Genomic DNA, 24,708 nt, shown 5'->3' with positions numbered 1-24,708 from the left:
GTGGCTTCACACCCATCCCATTTCCTCCTGCCTCCCAGAAGAGCCAGCAATACATAAGTAACATGAAATGCTTCCTTCCAATAACATTCCAATGTGAAGGCTGTCCTGGAGTGTATAGCCAAGTAGTGCCACATATCCAACAGAAACTTCCCACTTTGCATATTAGGATCCCCTGAAAGGCATGGGCAACAATTTTGTGAGAATTAAGTTGGCAAACTTACCCATTCTGTTGCTTCATCATCTTCACTTCTGCAGTCTCCATAGCAAGAGCTTCTGGCCACTCCATCCTGGGGACCTTTCTTCAGCACCCGTATTCCTTGTAAGTCTAGACGCCGCCCTTTCATCTCTAGTGCACCCCCAAAGCCTTCCAAAGGCCATGCCTGTTGAAATTCATCCACCAAAGCCAGTATTTCTTCTGACATTTTGGTTTCATCTGAATTCTCCATCTCATCAGAACCATTGCTCTCCTCAACCACCGTACCTGAAATTCAAGGGCCAGCACGTTAGTAAAAGGTACATAGTACTCATTCAAGACCTTGGGTGACTCCAACCCTGCTTTTGGAGAAACGTTTTGGCTCTGCTTAGAGGCACTTCTATAGCCCAATGTAATAAAAATACCATTCAGCATCTTCAAAATACATAATAAAATACCAACTTTGTCATCTAGCGTTTGCCAAAAGCCTGGCTGAGAACAGTGGCAGCTAGAGAGCAGGCAGTCAGAGATTCTGTTATTAGTGAGCATGGGGACAGGTATGTGATACACTATTTTTTAAAAAAGATCCACTTGCTCTACATTCAAAACATAGATGGCAAGGATGAAGCTTATTATGTTATTTAATATATGGGATTCTTCAAGGTTTATTCAAATATCTGGACATAGCTGTGTGTCCAGACCATATAGCTGGCTTAATTGCCTTAACTGAAAAATGATTTGTTTAATGGAAAACTATCCTAGTTCTACATGAAGGCTCCCATTTTTCACTAAATGGCTGATATAAGAAATAGCAATATACTACAATAATTTCTTTCTAAAATGATTACCAAGATATTATTTAGGTGGCTCAAGTCTCTTACATAAAGACTCCTATGGAAGACTCTCAGTGTAATGGCCTAGCAAAAATTCTCTCTCCTGAGAACTCAGTATGTTTCCTTTATTACCCAATGAAGGTTACACAGCCCTCTTGAGTTCTCCTCTAAGCTTGAATAACAAGGAAGCTCAGGCAAAATTAGCCCGAGTTTCTTAATAGAAGGCTTTCTTTTAAAAAATTCTTCACTACTTAACTTTTCCTGTTTATTTTGAATTGGCTGGATGTTACACTGTGCATTCCATGAAAGTCATCCCTAGTCCCTTTAGGAAGTAGATAGGGTACAAGAACAAATAACAAAATGTCTCCTTTTGTAACATGTACCCACAGGAAAACCTGAGAGCTCTGGGTTGATACCTCACAAAATGCCAGTTTCATTATTCTAGTGCAATAATCTTCAGTTGGTAATTCTGGCTTGTTCAGGGATTTAGAACATGGTATTATAGCCACGCACCACATAATGAAGTTCTGGTCAATGATGAACTGCATATACCATGGTGGTGCCATAAAATTATAATACTGTATTTCCCCTGTACCTTTTCTGCATTTAAATATGTTTAGAGACACAAATATTTACCATTGTGTTACGCTTGCCTACGGTATTGCAGTACATAAACATGCTGTAGAGGTTTGTAGCCTAGGAGCAAGAAGCTACACAATATAACACGGAAGTGCAGTAGGCTATACCACCTAGCTTTGTGTAAGTAAGTACAGTACACTCTATGATGTTCCCACGACGGCAAAATCACCCAAGGACGCATTTCCTAGAACATATCCCTGTCGTTAAGCAACACATTGGAAAAAATTCATGCTGTTTAGCTACAAAGAGTTCTGCAAACCCAGTAACCCAAGGTTATTGCTTCCTTGTGCTCCTACCATATGGTAATATTTATCAATTTAAAAATTCTGAGAGAGAGGGGCTTTCATTAATGGAAACTGATATTCAAATGAAGAGAGAATATGGAGCTTGCTGCAGGCTTCTGTTGCTGGTAGCCATTAAGCTTTTCTAAAGGCTTCTGGGGTTGAGGCAAAAGCAATTCCTAAAAAAACAACACTAAATATGTACATATTTTTATATTTTCTCCTCACAGGTGAGGAATAAGTAGATTATAAGTGTGCTCTGAGTTAGCAAAAAATAAACCAAACTTTATTGACAGCCTACTATATGTCTATCTCTGTAAGCTGTAGGTGGGAACAAAAAAAAAATGGAAAGTTTCTAACCTTAAGAAATGAAATATAATGAATTTATAATCAAGTTGGAGACAGAAAACTGCATACATGAAATAATAAGAGAAAAATTATTTTTTTTTAGAGGAAAAAAATATTTGCATGTAATCACAAAATGCTTCTTAGAGAAAGGCGGACTACCTGAGACAGGATTTAAACAGACAGAGTAGAGGGTCAGGGAGGTCACTCCCCACTGGGACTTTTTTTTTTTTTTGAGATAGAGTCTTGTTCTGTTGCCCAGGCTGGAGTGCAATGCAGTGGTGTGATCTCAGCTCACTTAAACCTCTGCCTCCTGGGATCAAGTGATTCTCCTGCCTCAGCCTCCCAAGTAGCTGGGATTATAGGCGCAGGCCACCACACCTGGCTAATTTTTTTGTATTTTTGTAGAGATGGGGTTTTGCTATGTTGGCCAGGCTGGCCTTGAACTCCTGGTCTCAGGTGATCCGCCCACCTCAGGCTCTCAAAGTGCTTGGATTCAGGTGTGAGCTACTGCATCCAGCCTTCCAGAGTTAACAATTTTTTTTTTTAAAAGCATGTATGCATAGACTCATTTGTCTACACACATACATACAGGGATAGTAAAGGCACATGTGAGGGCATTACCAATTTCAAATTAATTAGAATAAAGAATGTATACAGGGGATAGTAACAAATAAGATACTGAGGAAAAGGTAGGTGATGTTACAAATGTGTGGGAAAGTCACAAAGAGGATTTGTTGTAAAGGGAGCCTCTTGTTTCTTAAACAGAAGAATAACAGGATGAGGGCCATAATAATTACAAAGGTTAAAGTCTTAGAGTAGTAAATCAGTTTGTGTATTGGAACTGGGGTGTTGGACAAGGAAAGAGAAGACAGAAGACAAAGAGACCAATTAGAAAGGTATTGAATAATCTTTATAAGAGTTACAGAAGTAGGTTGTCTTAAGGTAAAGGGAAAAGGAATTTTTAAAAAAGAGAGGGTAAAGAGGTATACAAGGAAATGTTAATGGAGAAAAATTAGTAATAGGATAGGCTCAAAGGTGATTTCAAGATTTTTCAGTCTAATGTGAAAAACTGGGATTTTTAATATATGACTATAGGTTTAGAATCTGTGAATATGTAAACAGAATGATATTTATAAAGACAATGGAGTTAGGAAAGGGCAACAGGATAAAGAGTTGGAATTGTAGACACTTGTCATTAATTCATGAAAATGTTTGTTGCTGTATCTAGCAATGTGCTGAGGGCTGGGTTGTAACAACCCATGGAACTTACAGTCTAGACAAGAATGGATGGAGGAATGTATCTTCAGATACTGTCCTATATAGAACACTGTCCTACACAACTGTCCTATACAGCTGAAAATACAGAATTCTGGTTTGGTGAAAGGTCTGGATTGTAGAGAGAGCTCAGAAGGTTTCAAATTATGCTTGAAGCAAGAGGAATAAGTAAATCTTAGGCTTGCTGCTTGTAGGACAGATGGTATGATATAAACTGAAAACAGAGCCTATTTTTTCTTGATTTTCTTTACCAAGCACCATTTTCACACTGGGAAAAAGAATAAATATTGTGAAGTTGGAAAGAATGTGAGCATCCACAGTGAGGTTTATATGAGTTCACATCCTTTCACTGAGATGAAGCCTATTCCAGGGTAGTGGGAAGGTTTATACTTGTATCTGAGCCATATTAGGTACTATCAAGAATCACAGGGACTAGGAGAAGTGTTAAGAGATGAAGCTATGGGCTGGGTGCGGTGGCTCACGCCTGTAATCCCAGCACTTTGGGAGGTCGAGACGGGCGGATCACCTGAGGTCAGGAGTTCGAGACCAGCCTGGCCAACATGGTGAAACCCTGTCTCTATTAAAAATACAAAAATTAGCCCAGGGGTGGTGGCGGGCACCTATAGTCCCAGCTACCTCGGGAGGCTGAGGCAGGAGAATGGCATGAACCCAGGAGGCAGAGCTTGCAGTGAGCTGAGATTGCGCCACTGTACTCCAGCCTGGGCGACACAGCAAGACTCCATCTCAAAAAAAAAAAAAAAAACCAAAAAAAACAAGACATGAAGTTATGCATATGTAGTCCTGTTGAAAACAAAAAGAAGCTTGTAATGTTCCACACACATCTGGAGATTCATGTTTAAGTCTGTGCACCTCACTTTAAGAGATATCCAAAGCAGAGCACATTCACAGAAAATATACTTGGCAAAAGTACTCAAAACCACGTTAAATGAAGACAGACTGAAGAAGTCGACGGGGATTCAGTGGCAGGAAGAGTAGCTGATATATTGCACCAAAAATTCGGGCTTGAAAAGATTTTGAAAAATTCCAAAGAGATTACTTCAAAGACAATGAAGAGACTAGATGCCATAACATAAGTTATTCAAGGAAGTGAGGACATTTAACTGAAGAGAAGCAAAGACATAGGAAAGGAAGGTAGGCAGGAACAATAACCATCTTCAACGCCTAAGGGAATGTGCTGTTAAGGAGAAACAAGACTGATGCTGTTAGCCTCATAAGACAAAACTAGAAATGAGAGGCTCAATATTAGGAAAGACTTTTGGATCAAATGACAGTGGTTATCCCGGAAGAAACTGGGATCATCATACCTGGAGTAGAAACAGAAGCCAGTTAATGGCTGCAGAGGACACTATTGAGAGGGAGTGGAATATCAGAAGCCAATTAACAGAAGGTGACTATATTTGATAAGAAACAACATTAACAATCTTGGAAGAGAAGTTTCAAGGAGTTTAGGGAGCAGAGGATGGAAAGATGAGTGCTAGATTCAAAACAAGACAGAAGTAAACACAGCCATAGAAAGAGGTAAAGAACACAAATTCAAAGAGATGGCCAACAAAATCTGACCGACAACATCTTCCTCCAGAAAGTCTTGCATGAGTAATATCAATGGGTGCCAGAGTACTTAAGATTGTGGCTTCTGAAGGCAAGTAAGGCACGTACTATCTTTAATAACAATACTGTAGAAGGAATATGTCCCTTTGTCTCACAAAAGAGAAAGAGTATTCTAAGGAATTAGACAAACTTGATTCCAAATTAAGATTAACACCATACAGCCAGGCGCTGTGGCTCATGCATTTGGGAGGCCAAGGCGGGTGGATTGCCTGAGCTCAGGACTTTGAGACCAGCCTGGGCAACACAGTGAAACCCCGTCTGCACTAAAATACAAAAAAATTAGCTGGGTGTGGTGGCATGCACCTGTACTTGGGAGGCTGAGGCAGGAGAATTGCTTGAACGCGGGAAGTGGAGGTTGCAGTGAGCCGAGATCGTGCCATTGCACTCCAGCCTGGGTGACAGAGTGAGACTCCTCAAAAAAAAAAAAAAAAAAGATTACCACCATAGGGCCTTGGGCAATTCTGTCTTCAGTCCTAGGGTCTCTTTAAAAGGCAGTGATCTGATTTGAAGTCAGATTGGAAAGCTGCAGATATGCTTACAATTTAACATATAAACAATGACATAAAATTTCAAGCCAGTAATCAGAAAGCGCAAAAGGCTTAGACTAAATCATTCGGATTAAGGTAGGTAGGGAAATCATTCTCTTCTGAGCAGAAAACAATAATCATGAGTATTCGTTGCCACCAGTGGTGTTCTTCCTTTTTTTAGCTGGGTCACTATAGCAAGAGAAAACCGGGAACTCTGAGTAGATAACCCAGAAAAGCAAACAGGGAATCTTTCCTGTAACAATTCTTGTGCAAATATATTATGGCTCCCTTGAACTGAACAGATGTTTACTGATCATGTACTATGTGTACGTGTTTGTAAAGACTTTGACTCCTGAAGATGCAATTATATCTACATTTGTAGAACATTTACTGGGTTCTGAGTACCAGGCACTAAAATAAATGCTTCCCAAAGTTATTTCATTTAAATACTCAAAACCACTCTATACAGCATTTTTGTTGGTTTGTTTTTAAATAAATGAGGTAAGAAAGGCTCAGGAAGATTAAGTAACTTGCAAATCTGATCAGATTTACATTTTAGAAACAACTCTTTGGACGCACAAAAAGTTAGTTAACAGTGGTTGTTTCCGCCTTTAAAATTCTGTATTGATTACATGTATTCTCTTTCTTCACATACAGACTAAAATAAAAGACTAGATTTAGAGAGCCAAATTAAGACGCTACTGCAATAGTGTAGGCAGAAATGAAGAAAGTCTGAATTCAAGCAGTGGCAGTGGGAATAAATGAAGAGATATAGATGCAACAGGTCTGAGAGACTGACCGGATACAGCGGTGACTGGGTGAGTTGTGATGTTCTTAAGAGAGATCAGGAATACAGAAATTAGAAGCATTTCAGAAAATAGGGCCAATATGAAGAGGAGTTCAATTTTGGATATGTTACATTTAAGTGCCTATGGCACATCCAGATAAAGAGTACGCTAAAAAAAAAAAAGTAGAAATAAGATCTGGAGTTGTAGAGAATGTCTTAGCTGAAATATAGGTCTGGAGACATTGGTGTAGTCAAGGGTATTTGAATCACCAAGAGATAATACACAGAAGGACGAGAATAGAAGGTCAAAGTTAGGATCCTGGATAACCCAACAAATAAAGGGCAGAATAAAGAGTAAGTGAAAGAAATTTTAAAAGATGATGTGTGGATAGAAGAAAGCTAAGAGCAAGTGATGTTCCAGAAGCCAAGTGGAAAGGAGAGAGTTTCAAGAAGTGGGGATGAGTTATGCATGGTTCCAGATAGACTAAAGTGGTCAAGTGGGTGAATACTAAAAAGAAGTCATGCGTTTTGGCAATTCTGATAATCTTAGCAAGAACTGTTTAGTACAAAATAGCTCAAAATGTGGGTTATAAAATGGAATCTTAGGAGAGGGCGTAATAGGTAAGCCCACTATTCCAAATCTTCATATTTTACTGGGTTTAATGTAAAAGCAACTTATCTTCCTTTTATAATGATTTACTCAATATACTAGTAACATTAAGAAGACTGATACATAAACAAATCAGATTTGTTCTAGCAACAGAAGACACTGAGGTAGAGAACAAAGAAAGTGTGAAGAACATTTTCACACTAAAGCTTGTCTTCTGCCTCACCACCTAGGGGTCACCCTCATGATGCTACAATATAATGATTGTTAAAGAAGAAAACAAATTCTTAAAAGTAGAGAAAAGCCTAAGCTTAAAGCTTGAGAGTTGATTTTTCCCCAGAAGCACAGCTCAGGTCAAATCAACTTACTTTCAAGTCTAAGGGCATCTGAGTCCCTCCCTGAATTCTCAACAGAGAATACAGGGTCCTCCTCTGTTCCTCTCTCAGAGGGCTCTTCTTCAGCAGCATCCAGTGACTGTGAGTTGTCAAAATATTTCTGTTTGTCATGGCTGTTGTCCAGGGTTTTCTCATGACAATTACCTCAATGACAAGAGACACAGATATAGCACATTAGAAATATCTCTCATGTAGTACTATAGTACAAGGTCCTAAAATATCAAGAAGAGCAAAAATGTGACAATGCCGGTTTTTCTTCAGCAGAACACACAAAAATCAGTGAGCTGCAGCACCCAAAGCCAGATCATTACTGTGATTCAAGATTTTGCGCTGAAGTTCAAGTTTCAGCTGTAGGCTATTGTCAAGTATTTAGGAGGAGAAAAACAACTGTAACAACAAAGATCAAGCCCCAAGACCTTGTTCCATTCATAATGGCCATGAAATATTTTCTTGAAGTTAGAAATATCATCAAAAAGCTTTCCTTCTATTTGTGAGAAATGACAGGTTAATACCTGGATAAGTCTGAGATAAATTATAGCAGAGAAAAATACTATTTTTGCATCATGGCTTAAAATGAGATATACCAAAAGGTGAGGAATTATTAAAAATTAAAAGCCAAAGAATTAAAGGGGGATGATGGCAGAAAGTCAACAATTAAGGCTGCAATATAACTTCTGGAAATGTTTTGCAATGTTTCTTTTGGAAAACAAGTTCTGGTCATATCAATAAAAATAACTTTTGGCATGTATAGTGGGAATGACCTCTATGGCGACTTTTACCTGTGAGTCAAAGGATTTTGATCCTATTAAGAGTTTTGTGTTAATATGAACCCAAACCCCCACTATTCAGCTATACCTGATGGTCATTCTCTGGGTAGGGAAGTATGTTACCAGATAGTTATATCTAACATGGCAGCAATCTGGCTGACATCTGTCCCTCCTTTGACTACCCTTGATTAGTTCTAGCTGATCTGGCAAGCTGAATAGGTGTCCTCTTTCCCCCTTGTGTTCCATGGACATTGTCAATGAAAATGCATTTTCATTGGAGAATCACAACTTTCCTGTTAGAGGACAATTCTTTGGTTAAGAGTGTGTAAGTAGCTGTTCTCCTTTACCAGAACATTCAAACACATTCTATGTTTAATTTTTAGAGAATGTTGTCTCAAAGACAGACCGATCTACCTATCTATCTATCTATCTATCTATCTATCTATCTATCTATCTATCTATCTATCTATCATCTTATCTGTGTGTACAGATTCACCAAATCAAGCTCTCTCCACATGAGTGGAAACACAAGATGTCTCTTTCTTGACTGATGGCTCTCTTTCAGATTTCACAATTTAAGGAAGTACTTCTAATGCCATCTCCCTTACTGTGCCAAGAAAATGTAATGGACTCAAAACCTTTTCCAACTTAATGACTTTAGAGTAAGGGGACCACATGCTTAGAGAGTCATTTTCCATTTTCCACTTTTACACTATTATACATTGGAGGCTACCATATTTAACAAGACTATGTCAGAAATTGAGGATTCTTTGTTTTAAGAGTTTTAGCTCTCAAGAAATCGACAAACAACTTGGGGAGACAGTAAATACAAGACAGCAAAGAATACTTGTTCCAAATAAGTGCTTCAGAGAATAAGCTTTGAGTAGTTAGAACTCGAATTTTAAAGAATAGGCAGGACTTATAAAAGGGGAACTACATGAAATGGAAGAAATATTTTTTGAGTGCTTTATATTTTTTCCTCCACTTTATCCTCATAAAAACTATGTGCATCTTCATTTTAGAAATGAGGAAACCGATTCTCAGTGAAATAAAGTAACTTGCCTAAAGTCAAAAGTAAGTAGTAGATCTGAGATCTGGATCAGGTTTATCTTATTACAAGGCTTCTAGGCTTCCCCCCGCCGATCAGTAGGGAAGGCAGCATTCTAGGCAAGGAAGAATAATGTGTTGGGCAAAGCAACAGGCACAGGAATTCTCATTTGTGTTTGGGAGCAGTGAAAAGTACAACTTGTAAAAGACTGAATGTGGTGTGTTTGTGTGTGTGTGTGCCCGCCCACGAAGGGCTAATGGGAAAGAGACATTGAGCAAGGTGTGTGTGTGTGTGTGTGTGTGTGTCCCCGCCCATGGAGGGCTAATGGGAAAGAAGCCATGAGCAATGGTAGTTGCCTTCTTTCTCCAGATTCTCCTATGACAGGACAGAGGTTGTTAATTTGCCTCCACTTCTATTTTCACCATCTGGTATGTGTAGTTAAGTCAGGGGAGCTAAACATAAGAGCATTAAAATAAAACAGAATAATGACATCAACCAACTCTGCACACCCAATTGAGTATAATTTATTATGAAGAACATCACACTTCTCAGAGACAATTCTTAATTGGGATATAAATAAGCACGACTATTAAAAGCAGAGAGGAAATAATTATGACAATGATGCTGATTAAAGCATTCTTCACATTGACACACGTTGTGTAAAACATTATAAAAGCAAAGGACAAACATTTAAGACTGGAATCCAGTGAAACTCTGTTTTCTGAAGTTGATTTCCTCCCTCAACATTTGATTCTCTTCTGTTTCTCTCCCACCCTCTGCCCACAATAAAAATTTAATTGGTCTCATCTTTTTAAACTTATGCAATACGAAAAAATATCTTGTAGGTAATTTATAAAATATTATGTGCACAAGGGACCCTGAAGCTAAATTACTCCTTCTGCATGACCTCAAACTCAGACATCTTGTGCAAGCCATGTGCATTCTAAGAATGTCTTGTCCTCAAATTCAGGAAATTGGGGCCAACATCTCTCAGAGGGAAAGGAGAAGAAGAATCGGGAGGAGAACAGGAGGAATAAAAAAAGAGTAAGAGGTTTATGTTAGGGTATTTCTTGGAAGTAGGCATCAAAATGATCACATAAAAGCTACATGCTTTAAGAGTAGAATTGTGAATACTAACGTTCTTACGCTCGACTGTTAAAAACAGACCAGTTTGGCCAGGCACGGTGGCTCACGCCTGTAATTCCAGCACTTTGGGAGGCCGAGGAAGGTGGATCACAAGGTCAAGAGATCGAGACCATCCTGGCCAACATGGTGAAACCCTGTCTCTACTAAAAATACAAAAATTAGCTGGGCATGGTGGCACATGCCGGTAGTCCCAGCTACTTGGGAGGCTGAGGCAGGAGAATCGCTTGAACCTGGGAGGCAGAGGTTGCAGTGAGCCGAGATTGCGCCACTGCACTCCAGCCTGGCGACAGAGCGAGATTCCATCTCCAAAAAAGCAAAACAAAACAAAACACCCAAAAAACCAACAAAAAAACCCAGACCGGTTTAGGGTTTTGATGTGATTTGCATATGTAGCTTGGCGATAGTTGAATTACCTAATTTTAAAAATTACTCCTTCCAGTTTCTAAGGGTAGGTGAAGTATTTCAGAAGAACTTAAAATTTCCATTCTTTAGACTACCGTATAGGTCTGCTCCAGCTCAAAGGGGAACTAAAAAAAGTTGCCTTTGTGGAAAAATATTGCCTGTTTTCCTGGCAGAGGTCGGAATGATGTTCTCATTAAAGAAACACAGGAAAATATTGGAGAAGGAAAAATGGAAAGATACCTGGAAAGTAGCAAGTCATCTTCTATGCATAAGACTTATTTTTTGCTGACACAAAAATGGGGAGATTCTATGACTTACACTAACCTTGAGAGGTATGAGTTTTCTTTAAAGGAACAACACTATTTAAACAAAATGCTTTAGGTAACGAGGTCCCAGGCGAAAATGGAAAACACTTTTCTGTGTTTAATGCTGTTACTTGCTTGCAAAGCATTTAGCATCTAATTCAAATCCTGGCAGTTCGGTTTTTCTTAGAAGTAAGAGACTACAAGACTATCAACTAAGTATAAAACTCCAAAAAGGGTATTTCTGATTCTGGAACTACTATGAGATCCTAGTATATTAACATTCTTTTCTATGCTTAGAGTATCTCCTGCATAAATAGGGTTATTAATACTAACCTATCCTACAAGGGTGTTTGCAAAAACAACTACATATTTAATATACCTTGTCAAAGTCAAGTCTCCTGACGGGTAAAGTCACAATTTATCATGTGGCTAAACAGTTTTTCAAAGTATACTAAGTTCTCAGGATCTCCTATCTTCTCATCTTAATTGTTTACAAATTGCTAGAAGAGTATTTTCCACTTTCTAATTAGAGTTGGGTAACCACTTATTTGTTAAAAAGAATTCTTACCTTCTAAATCTCATATATTGGTAGAGATTCCTGGTTGGGTAACTTAGGATGCTTTTTGGTTAGTTATAATAAAGAAATGCCACAAATGAATTGAGAGGCATCAAAACTTTGTAAGAGCCAAGTAACTAAAGCCAGCACCAGTGATAAGATCCTGTGGTTCTTTTAGCATTAGAGCAGTGGTTATGGGTACAGCCTGGCGCAAGACAAGTTACTTTACCTTTTTGTGAATCGTTTTCCTCATCTACAAAGTGAGTTTTTTGTTTTTGTCTTTTAAGAGATGGGGGTCTCACTATGTTGCCCAGGCTGGACTTGAACTGTTAGGCTCAAGTGATCCTCTTACTTCAGCCTCCTGGCGTGTGCCACTGCACTGGCTGCAAATTGAGCTTAATAATAATATCCATTTCATTAGGTTGTTGAGAATTACATGCAAAGAGCTAGACCATTGCCTAGCACATGGTAAGATGCTATTATTATTAGCCCTGACTCCCTGAAAAGCTGCACTGGAATAGTAAGTTATCCCAATGTAATCTTTTTAAAATAAGGCCTTTTAGTTATAGCCAACTCAGAATCTCTAGTATGAACAATTAACCTGCTATTAGAAGTTATCAGGGTATCCATCTCACGCCAGTTAGAATGGCAATCATTAAAAAGTCAGGAAACAACAGATGCTGGAGAGGATGTGGAGAAATAGGAACTCTTTTACACTGTTGGTGGGAGCGTAAATTAGTTCATCCACTGTGGAAGACAATGTGGCGATTCCTCAAGGATCTAGAACTAGAAATACCATTTGACCCAGCAATCCCATTACCGGGTATATACCCAAAGGATTATAAATCATTCTACTATAAAGACACATGCACACGTTATGTTTACTGCAGCACTATTCACAACAGCAAAGACTTGGAACCAACCCAAATGTCCATCAGTGATAGACTGGATTAAGAAAATGTGGCACATATACACCATGGAATACTATGCAGCCATAAAAAAGGATGAGTTCACAACCTTTGCAGGGACATGGATGAAGCTGGAAACCATCATTCTCAACAAACTAACACAGAAACAAAACCAAACACCACATGTTCTCACTCATAAGTGGGAGCTGAACAATGAGAACACATGGACACAGGAGGGGAACATCACACGTCAGGGGGTGGTGGCTAGGGGAGAGACAGCATTAGGAGAAATACCTAATGTAGATGACGGGTGGATGAGTGCAGCAAACCACCGTTGCACATGTATACCTATGTAACAAACCTGCATGTTCTGCACATGTATCCCAGAACTTCAAGTATAATAATAATTGAAAATAATAATAATAATAATTGAAAAAAGAAGTTATCAGGGTATCTGCATAATTTCAACTTTGTGTGTGTGTGTGTGTGTGTGTGTGTGTGTGTGCGCGCGTGTATGTAGGGGATGCTGGGGGCAGTATAGAGTCCATTTCTACCAATCTTTTAGAAGAAAGCAGCGATTAATTCAGATCAAACTCCTTAGCATATCTAAGCCCCAAAATATTTAGCACACTTAGAAATTAGTCTCACAGTAGGCTCTGTGCTCTCTAAAGGACATTTTAATAGACAGACTGCCTTACAATATGAAAATAGGCTATGGGTACCATGTTACCTATAGTCTTTTACTTCTTTGCTGTTCAACAACTCCCTCCCTCTAGTTTTTTTTTGTTTGTTTGGAGGCAGAATTGCTCTGTCACCCAGGCTGGAGTGCAGTGGCATGATGTGGGCTCACTGCAACCTCTGCCTTCCAGGCTCAAGCCATCCTCCCACCTCAGCCTCTCGAGTAGCTGGGACTACAGGTGCACGCCACCACACCTGGCTAATTTTTGTAATTTTTGTAGAGACAGGGTTTCAGCATGTTGCCCAGGCTGTTCTCAAACTGCTGAACTCAAGCAATCTGCCCTCTTTGGCCTCCCAAAGTGCTGGGATTATAGGCATGAGCCACTGTGCTCAGCCCCCTCTAGTTTGTTAATCTTGCTTCAGTCGAAGCTTCCCCAAACTTTTTGTTTTCATACAGTAAATATAAGTTATATTCCCATGCAATTTATTATAAAACTAATTTCTAAGACATAAATAATAAACTGATTTGTAATAGGAGCTATAATTCAAAATTTAAGGCAAAGATGTTAGAAAAGTAGTCTTTGTGAAACAGTGGAATATGCTAACGGTTTTCCTACCATCCCTGCTCCAACAGGCTTATATTATACTCTACAGTCTACTTTCTTCTGCCTTTCAGAAAGGTTACCCTACAGGAAGCATTCTGATATATTCAATTAAAGTACCTATGTGGAAAATACAGACATCATCATCCTTTTAACAGATATGAGTGACTTTTTCTATAGTATTTTCTCCTTACCTTTCTACCCAACTGCACTCAAAATTATGCAGTTATAAAAATGATTTCTTTTGGAAACAGGTAGCTCAGAAACACATGGTGACTGTTTCCTTTTATTATAATTTAAGCTACCTAATAACACTATTTCATATTTATCTCTAGTAAAATATAATCTGTCTTTTAGAAGAGGTAGTAAAATACCATGAAGTGAACAAAAATATATCTTTCAGTTGCTCACCACTGTTATACAAAATTACTTAAAAATATTACCAGGAAGCTTTTACTACAGGTGACATGTGGGACTTTGGCACCACACAGAGTAACAGGTATAGCTGAGGGAAAAGGAGACCTTACTGGGAATAGATACCTTTATGATTTTCACCTCCAGAGGTTGTAACAGAGTCTAACAGACCTTCTACCAAGAGGAACACTTCCATGGTATAAATTCAAATCCTGCCTTGGCTGCAGCCTTACTGTACAAACTTGGGCAAATCAATTTACATTTCTGTGTCTAGGATTTTTTACTCTGAAATGGAGAACCAAACTACTGTCCTACTGTCAGAGGATTCTTCGGAAACGTCGTTAATGAAACCACTGCTAATATAAGCATACAGAACCTGAATCTGGGTGAAACCTAGGTTGCTGATGACTGTACCTGAGACAAATGAAGATGCCTCACCTCCTCTGCCCTGTTCTATCCTCTATTTGGGAAAGAAAAAAGAAATTATTTGAACAGAAATAATGGCTCCTTAGACTTGTTCTCATTCAGTAATTACTGCTGAATGAAATTCTTTGCAGAAGGTTTTAAAATAATGGTTATGTGCTGACTGACCTCAAAAGTACAATGGCAAAGAGAAAACAGACCACAGTAAAGACTAGAGATCAGCACTCTCTCCTGGTGAGGTGATTAAGTCAGAAGAGTTTACAGGAAAAAAGAAAGAAAGAAAGAAAAGTATGTGATTCCCAAATATGAATGTGTATATGTGTGTGTTTCCCTTTTACTACATGTTCTGGAGTTAAATTCTGTCCTGGGAAATACTCTGTTCACACATGGTCACACCTGAAACTTGCTTTGCCCACGAATTTAGAGCTGAATTGGTTTCTGCAGACCTATATGCCCCTGCATCCCATATGCCCTGCTGCCTTTTAGAGTAGAGAAAGGAGAACTGGCTATAAATCTGGCCTCTTGGTCTTGCCATGTGGCCTTCTCTTAAATGACTAAAGCACGGAAAGCAAAGTCAGCACCAGTTGAGACACAGATACCATGACATGTAGGCTGTGTTAGAAACTATTTTAATGAAGAATCCAGGCTTTCAGCAGTTATAAATGCTTCTAGAAAGGTAAATGATCAGATTACATATCTAAAGCAAATTTAAAATTCATTATAAGTTTACTATGAGACTTTTCCATGCAGAAATTATATTGAAAAAGAAAATTAACTGACATAGCTATTTTTTTTTTAATTTAAATCTCTGGCTTACTTCAGCCTAGGGAACTTTTCTTTAAGCAAGAATACTGGGGAAACAAATTCAACAGACTTCCTGAGACTGACTCATAGGTGTTAGTTTTCAATGAGGGTCAAGAGAGACACTAGTTTATAACTTTCATTAAAAACAGGAGGGACTGAAGGTGGGACAATACAGGCCACTTGTCAGACATGTTAGCTCCTACTGGACCAGTAAGACAATACAATTCCATGTTTCTTCCCCCTCTTACAGCGGGAACTGTAGACCTTAAAAGGAGATTTGTATCTACTTACGTATATTGAGGGGGGTTTCCTAGAAAGCACTCTGGGCAAACTTTGGGTGGATACAAGTTAATTACTCATTATTACATTTAATACTTAGTTATCTGAGTAGTTCAGACTTGAAATATCATCAGCTACTTTGCCATTAAAGAATATTCTATGTGCTAAATGTTGGGGGGAGGGTATGGAATGCTTGGTGAGCTGGGGTATGCAGATGAAAAAAGGATTGGTTTCTGTACTCAAGGAGCTAGGAGTCTTGTTAGAGAGTTGTATGATGTACACAGATAACTACCATGGCAAGTCACAGGAGCCAAAGGAGAGGCACAGTTAAATTGTCTGATTACACATTACTTATAATTAGGAGATCAAGCTTACTTGGTGGAGATCAAGCTTCCATATGGTGGAAGTGGGTCTTGAAAGATGGGTAAAATTGGTACTTTTATGTGTATGTGTTGTGGGAAAGAGCTGGAGAGTTATGGGATAGAGCTGCAGAAAGCAATGAGTGCTAACTCATCAAACTAGCAAAGCAGGATGTATGTAGTCAAGAAAATTAACTACCCGCAATAGCATCATCATTTGGTACCAAGATTTGGTACAATTTCCACGGATTCTGCAAAAGGCAGATGTTACAAAGTTCTTACAGTCAGTGACCTTAAAATACAACATATCTTTCTGATTCAATCACACACTCTTACAGTGAGTCTGCTTCACTCAATTCTTAAACTCAGAACAAGCATACAAACAGTCGGAGGGGGCATAGATTTCCTAGCTACCCACAACTGTTAGTGTTTACCATCTGCCTCTCCTTTTTCCTGCTACAAGTGGTCACCTGCTGACACACAGGAAAGTGATCGAGTAGGAAAACCAACAGACTTGGTTTACGTAGTAAGTATGATATTTAGGCCAACCAAATGTCCTTTGCATTGGTATAGGTAGTAAGTATGATATTTAAACCAAAGTTTAAAATATGGTATTGGTATTTAAAACTTACTAGCAAACTAGACTTGGTTTAGGTAGTAAGTATGATATCTAAACTTACCACTGGTATAGGTAGTAAATATAATATTTAAACCAAAAGACCTTGTACATTACACAACTCTCTAACAAGACTCTCCTAGCTCCTTGAGAGCAGAAACCAATCCTTAATTATGCCCAGCACTTTTTGGGCTTATCAGGCTTGTCTTTTTTCCCTAGAGCAAGGATACAGAGCAAGGCTGAGGCTAATGAAGTTATAAAGGCTATTTTGTCTTTTTTTTCTCCTCAAATTAAGTGAATTACAAGGACAGTATCTTGAAATGAGAACTCAAGATCCTAGTTATTCCATAATTGATCAAGATTTGAGTCTAGTAATACCTCATAGGTCCTAGATAGAAGGAAAAAGATCAAGCACTAGGAAATGTCCTTTGCATTGGTAGAGGTAGCAAGTATGATATTCAAACCAAAGTTTAAAAAATCCCACTGAAGTCCCTCTATCAAACAATGTTACGAGCAGAGACTTGTGGATGGATCTCAGTAATAAAGTTTCCTAATACCCTGATTGCAGATCCTGCCTCAAGGGTATGGAATTAAGATAGGCACTTTAATTTGAACATATCTACTTACACGTAAGTAAATATGGCCAATGCATGATCAAGGGGAAAGTGAAAAGCACATGATGATATCATGTATTTTTGTTACATATTGTTTCCTCTTGCTTTATGCCACCAAATGAAAGTCACCTGGGGTACTCACCTCAGTGGCCACTTTGCAGGTAATAACATGGTTTCCAGGATCTTACTCAGTCTCTCCCAACTTTCAACATTTATGGCTTTTAGCCAGTGTACTGTGAGAGGGGTGGTGAACTGATTATTAATTTGTTCATATCAGGTTTTTCTCTAGCTGTATTTCTCATCATCAAGTGAAATAGGGCTTTATTATTACAGAGGTGCAGCAGGAATCAGAAAACTTGCCTGACAGCAGTACCCGCTCAGCTGCTACGGACCTCTAGCTCTTTTTCCTGAAATGTACTTAGGCAAATTGTGCTTATTATTTTCTATAATCATCTCACTGTATATTTGTGACCTGACTGGGTTATTAACAAAGCCTGACAGCTAAAGAGGTTTAAAGGATGGCAAAATTTGAATGACAAATTTAGGTTTGTTCCTATAAAAGGCAACTAAACGGGAAGACAAATCCAAAGCTATGGCCTTTTCAATATCTGTGAAATGTGATTTAAATTTCTCCTGCATCTTTGAGATAATAATTAAATATACTTTGCTGGTTAGTAACAGATTACTGAGATTTTCCTGGCCAAAGAGTGGCTCAGTATGAAATAAATTCAACCACTAGTAATAAATACTAACAATGAAAGAAAAAAGGGGGAGAAAAACCCAAACAGCATACACATATACACATATATATATGGCAGACATCCTCAGTCTTATGTGTTTTAAAATCTCATGAATGCTCTTTTCTAATGATTACCAGACTCGCTGCTTTATATCCATCAGGCCATGGAACTGAGTAGAGATCATCCAATGATTAAATATGAAAAGGGGTTTACATAGTTGGTGCTGTTTTAAAAAAATAGTCTAAAACTAGGAACTCATTTCAACTGTCTCAAAGCAAACATAATTTTCTGAGGCACAAATCACTTAGAAATTTTAAAAAGAGCCCACTCTACCAACGTAGAATAGGTTGTGTATTTTGCCAATTAGAATAATTTTTTTAAATTATTTTTTTCAAGAGACAGGTGTCCCATCATGTTTCCCAGGTTTAAGGGCAGTGGTGTGATCAGTGTGCCCCCTAGCTTCGTAGTCCGGGTCTCCAGTGATCCTCCCACCTCAGCTTTCTAAGTAGCTGGGACTACCATGCACACCACCAAGCCCAGCTAGAATCATCTTTCTGAATGGAGAAGAGTTGTATAAATGCTTGCTATCTAAGGTGGCAAAGCTTAACATTACATAAACTGAAATGTCTCCAAAACATCTAGAATGATGAATGAAAACTCAAGATTTAGACAACATGCAATGAATTTGCCTAACTCACTACACACAAGTGTATATAACAAGAAGTCAGCCCCCTTCAGTTCCTGTAAGGAGAATGAAATACAACTGCAGCAACAAACCATATTAAAAATACCTTGTTAAATGACTAGGGGGAACTATATAAAACAGACCCCCTCTTGCTTACAGGGCTTAGACTATCCTTCTGAGAAATGCCCTATTTCTTCAATCGCCCATCAAGGTTTTCTACTATTTTATTAAAAATACACAATTAACTTTTCATGTTTCTTTTTTTTTTTTAGATGGAGTCTCTCTTGCCCAGGCTGGAGTACTATGATGCAATCTCAGCTCACTGCAACCTCCACCTCCCGGGTTCAAGCAATTCTCCTGCCTCAGCCTTCCCAGTAGCTGGGATTACAGGCATGCACCACCACACCCAGCTGATTTTTGTATTTTTAGTAGAGATGGGGTTTCGCCATGTTGGTCAGGCTGGTCTTGAACTCCTGACCTCAGGTGATCCGCCTGCCTCGGCCTCCCAAAGTGCAGGGGTTACAGGCGTGAAGCCACCATGCCCAGCCACCTTTTCATGTTTCTAACAAATGAAGTTTTTAAAGAAAGCTTTCCTCATTTGTGTTCTATTATTATTACATGTTTTTTAAAGAATGATTCTTGGCCGGGCACAGTGGCTCACACCTATAATCCCAGCACTTTGGAAGGCTGAGGCAGGTGGATCACCTGAGATCAGGAGTTTGAGACCAGTCTGGCCAACATGGCGAAACCCCATCTCTACTAAAAATACAAAAAATTAGCCAGGCATGGTGGTGGGCACCTGTATTTCCAGCTACTGGGGTGGCTGAGGCAAGATAATTGCTTGAACCAGGGAGGCGGAGATGGCAGTGAGCTGAGACAGAGCCACTGCACTCTAGCCTGGGTGACAAGAGCGAGCAAGACTCCACCTCAGAAAAAAAAAAAAAAAAAGGAAAAAGAATGATTATTGGTTTCATCTCCTATTTGCTTTATAGTTATTTTAGTCACTAAGTAACAGGATAAAATGAGCTGTATTTTAGAAACTATATCTAATAGCTACTATATCTAATAGCTCTAAAAGTAATTCAATTATATAGAGAGCTCACTTTAATACTTTCATTATTCTAAAATTTATTAATGTTGTTTTTAGTGTAGCTATTTCCTCATTTTATAGAAAATGCTTTTGATAAAATGAAGTCACCAATGATTTCTAAACTGTTAAACCCAGAGCTTCCCACAGTTTATTCATTTACCAATTACTATCATGATTTTTCCATAGCTAGCAGTATCATTACTTAACATAATGTTTTTCTTTAATGAATCTAAAGTCTAATCTTACACTAATTTAGGTTAAAAGGGAAAATCATTACCATTTTTCATAAATCACAGGTTTTATGTACCAGCTAAATATATTTTCTAATGCCCATCAAAATAAACCATAAATATTAAAATTAAAATACCAACTAAAAGCTTGCAAATGAATCAATTCAGGACACACTACTACTGTCCTCTTTGTCCCTCTCAAACTCTCTGTTCTTCTAAACTTCATGACCCTGCTCTTCCAGTGCCTCTATTTACGCACTCTTTCACTGACTCTGTTCCTTAAATGTTAGTATTTTCTAAGATTCCATTCTTGGCGTTTTCTTCACATCCTGCACATTCTGAGGGAATCAGAGGCATCTCCAAATGAACATGTCTATCACTGAACTTGCTACTCCCAGCACATCAATGCATAGATGATTTCTCCTCTGTATTCCCATTCTTAACAACATTGACGTCTATCCAGTTACCAAAGTGAGAAACCTCTCTAGTTAATTCGCATTCTGAGACAACTGTTTTCAGCCTTTCCTCTCTCATCAAATCTCCAACATTCTCTGTACCTCTTCGTTCTCATGTGACAAGTCACCTAATATGTTGCTGAGAAGCAATCAGAAGTCCCACCATCACATCTTTCAACATACCTACAACTTTACTTATATATCATCCTTGTTCCTAAGGACCACTCTTACATTTGTGCCTTAGATTTCATCCCCTCCTGTCTACTCAAGAATTCTGCTTCTACAGTTAGCCCTTTGCTGCATCTTCAATTTTTCCCACTTTGCTGGATCATTCCTACTGAAACATGCTGCAGGGCTTTCTATTTTTAGAATAACAAAAACAAATACCTTCGATCCCACAGGCCCCTCCAGCTATATCCCATTTTCCTGCTCTTCACTATAGCAAAACTTAAGAGTTGCTTGCCATCCTCACTTCCTCACCTCCTTCAAAACCGATTTCACACAAGCTTTTACAGGATTACCAACAATCTCCATGTTACTAAATCCAGTGGTTCATTCTCTGCCCACATCCAGCTCAATCTCTCAGGATATAGCATGCTGGTACAATAATAATGATATGCTTGATAACCCCTTAAAACATTTTCTTCACTTGGCTTGTGGGATAAAATACTTCAATGGTTTTTCTACTAGCTTACTGGCTACTCCTTTATTGCTCTTTTTCTTCCTGACCTTTAAATGTTGGCTAGAATATCCTAGTAACTGATTTTTGACCCATTTTCCTTTTTACAGTAATTATTGAGGTAATTTCATCCAAGCTAATGACTTAAAAAATACATACGTCCATGACCCATAAATTATTATCTCTAGCCTGGTCTCTTCCCCATCATTATAACACTCATGTATCCAACTACCTATTCAACATCTTTACTTGAACACTTAATAGGCAACTCAAATTTAACATGTCCAAAACCAAACTTGTTTTTCTCCCCAAATATGCTCCTTTCTCAGACCTGAGTATCTCATTAAATAGCACCACTATTTACCTGATTGCTCAGGTTCCAAATTTAAGAGTCACCCTTGACCTCTCTTTCTTTCATTTCCCATATCCCTTTCTAGGAGTGTCTTTTTGGTTCTACCTTCAAAATATATTCCAAATAGGATCATTTCTCACTTTCTCCCTGTCCACCCCAGTGGTACAGGCCAATATCATCTCTCACTGATATTTTTGCAATAGCATCCTAACAGGTCTTCATGCTTCTGCTCTTACCCCACTAGTCTATTCTCAACAGAGCAACCAGAGGAATTATGTTAAGATGTAAATCAGTTCATTTCACTCTTGTGTTCAAAATCTTCCAAGTCAGCAGTCCCCAACCTTTTTGTCACCAGGGGCTGCTTTCGTAGAAGACAACTTTTCCAAAGACTGGGGGGTGGGTGGGGATGGGGTTTTGGCATAATTCGAGCACATTACATGTTTTGTGCACTTTGTTATTACATTATAACATATGATGAAATTATTATACAACTCACCACAATGTAGAATCAGTGGGAGCCCTGAGCTTGTTTTCCTGCAACTAAGTGGTCCCATCTGGGTGTGATGGGAGACAGTGACAGATCATCAGGCTTTAGATTCTCATAAGGATCGTGTAACCTAGATCCCGTGCATGCATAGTTTACAATAGGTTCATGCTCCTATGAGAATCTAATGCCACCACTGATCTGACAGAAGGTGGAGCTCAGGCAGTAATGCGAGTGATGGGGACTGACTGTAAACGCAGGTGAAGCTTTGCTTGCTGGCCCACCACTCACCTCCTGCTGTGTTGCCCAGTTCCTAGTCATACATCTTTCTCTTAGACGAAAAGCCCACATTATTAGAATGGTCTGCAAGGCATCAAAAAAGTGGCTCTATCCTCCACCATATTTATCTCTGCTTTCATCTCCTACATTTCCACCACAGATGGAAAGCCCTCCTTGCTATTCCTAACATGAACATTTGCAATGCTATTCTCTCTGCCTGAAATGCTTTTATGCTGTATATCTGCATGGCTTAGAACCTCTATCCTTCCTCAAGTCTATGTTCAAATGTCACTTTCTCAGTGGGGCCTCCCTTAATGACCCCAACCCCCTGAGCACTCACTTTCTAATTAAATGATTTATTATGTTTATTATCTCCTCTCTGTTTCCCTCTACTAGAATGTAGCTCTGTAAGAGCTGGAGGTATTTTCTGTTTGGTTTCCAATTCCTAGAATAGTGACTGGCATATAGTAGATAAGTGTTCATTGAATGAATGAATGAATGAAGAATAAACCACACCCAGTTTTCTTTGGTTGAAACAAAACAAATTGTTGCTTTAGAAGATTATATCCTCTATCAAATTTCATATTTCTTAAGTATTATTTGGCAAGGCTAACAACCTATAATGACTGGATGAATAGCTGTGAAAAGATCTCAGGCAAGGGCTAATAGGCTCATTCTTTAAAATAAAACATTTTTTTTTTTGGCATGCAGGACAAAAAATTCACATTAAAAACCAACAAATATTTATATATAATGTCTTTCAGAGGCTGAAGTATAAAACCATTGGTCATCAGAATCTGATAATACTGTCTCTAAGTTCTTATAAAAACCAAAAGTATCCCTTTTGTTCAAAAAAGCTAAATGCTGGAAATCCCAAAAGAAAAATACTGTCTACTAAGCTAATACTACAAAAGTACAGCCATAAGATCTTCCATGTAAAATAGAAGGCTATGTGGCAATCTAATGATGCAAGATTCAGAAAAGATCAGGGTGATATGTTAAACTGAGAGACCATTTTAGGTATGCTCTTGGAGTTCATTATGACTGCACCCCATAATCTAGTTTACATCCATGTTTTATGTAGAAATGCATCTCTTTTGAGGGATGACATAAAAAGTGTAGTGATTATACCACTTTTATAAAATGTCCCAGGTATCTACAAATATGAATTCTTTCAATCTTTCGATCATGGCAGTGGAATAATTTATGATTGGCTAAAGGTAGAAGAATTATGCACAGGAACCACACTGGCCCTGGAAGACAGAGGACTCACTTTTCAGTTTCAGCTCTGCCAAAGACTGACTGTAATTTGAGTAAATCACAATCTTTGCTTGTAGGTTCATAAATACAAAAATTCTTTTTCCTATTCTCTCCTCTATCACATGTTAAATACATGTTAAAGATACATGTTAAAAAACTGTTTGTTAACCAAATAACTACAGCCCTTTTAAGTAAAGAAATATACAGATTTAGATACATTACATACACAGAAGTACATCTGGTTTTGTTGCAGGATATACCTGCATCTCAGGATTTTAAAATCTGCAATACATCAACCAGTTTTAATTCTTTTTACAGAAATAAATGGAGGTGACCTAACTAGTAGCATATTTAAAATGCTGTCAGAGTCAGGTGCAGTGGTACACACCTGTAGTCTCAACTGTTTGGGAGGCTGAGATGGGAGGATTGCCTGAGCCAGGAGTTAGAAGCTATGGTGTGCTATGATAGAGTCTGTGAATAGCCACTGCACTCCAGCCTGGGCAACACAGTGAGACCCTGCCTCTAAAAAAAGTACTATTAAAATTGGGTCTATAAGAATATCTTTTTTTAAAAAGCAGATACCTTCACTAATTCTTATAAAAGAATGTAAAAGGATGTGATAAAGCGAAGATCCTTCATTGCAGGCAGTATATATGCTGGATAATCCACTGGAGGGCAGCAAAGTGCAGGATTTCTTTTTCTTCAACATCTGAACTGTAAAATTGCTCTAAGCTGCAAGTTACAAATCTACAAAAATTTAGGTTGAAGAACACAGACTAAAACTACAGGCAATTAAACAAGTTATAAAAGGAGATATGATTTACATAAATAGATGCTATAAATACAGAAACACTGTGAAGACAAGATAATCCATCTGCACATTGGAATAGATATTAAATCTCACGTATATGATTTGAAAATTCTACTTTTTGCTCCAGAGACAAAAGATATCAAGTATGTATTAGACAGAGAAACTTGCAGACAATTACAGGAACACCTAAACATTAAAGTCTGAGTTC

The 24,708-nt window shown here is 38.4% G+C and overlaps 1 protein-coding gene across 3 annotated transcripts in view; it reads right to left on the bottom strand.

The window, feature by feature from the left end:
* Positions 1-24,708, bottom strand: part of TTC17 (tetratricopeptide repeat domain 17) — a 140,849-nt gene that overhangs the window by 50,834 nt on the left and 65,307 nt on the right. For 2 of the 3 annotated variants that reach the window (XM_019036745.3, XM_019036740.3), the window contains exons 17-18: positions 7,488-7,658; positions 222-481 (exon numbers count right to left, since the gene is read on the bottom strand). In XM_019036745.3, coding sequence (XP_018892290.1) covers positions 222-481; positions 7,488-7,658 — 431 coding nt within the window. The remainder of the gene's footprint in view (positions 1-221; positions 482-7,487; positions 7,659-24,708) is intronic. The other variant, XM_019036743.3, reaches the window with a different exon arrangement.

This window comes from Gorilla gorilla, chromosome 9 (assembly GCF_029281585.2).
Source record: "Gorilla gorilla gorilla isolate KB3781 chromosome 9, NHGRI_mGorGor1-v2.1_pri, whole genome shotgun sequence".
NCBI lineage: Eukaryota > Metazoa > Chordata > Mammalia > Primates > Hominidae > Gorilla > Gorilla gorilla.
This window is presented reverse-complemented; position numbering and strand designations above follow the sequence as displayed.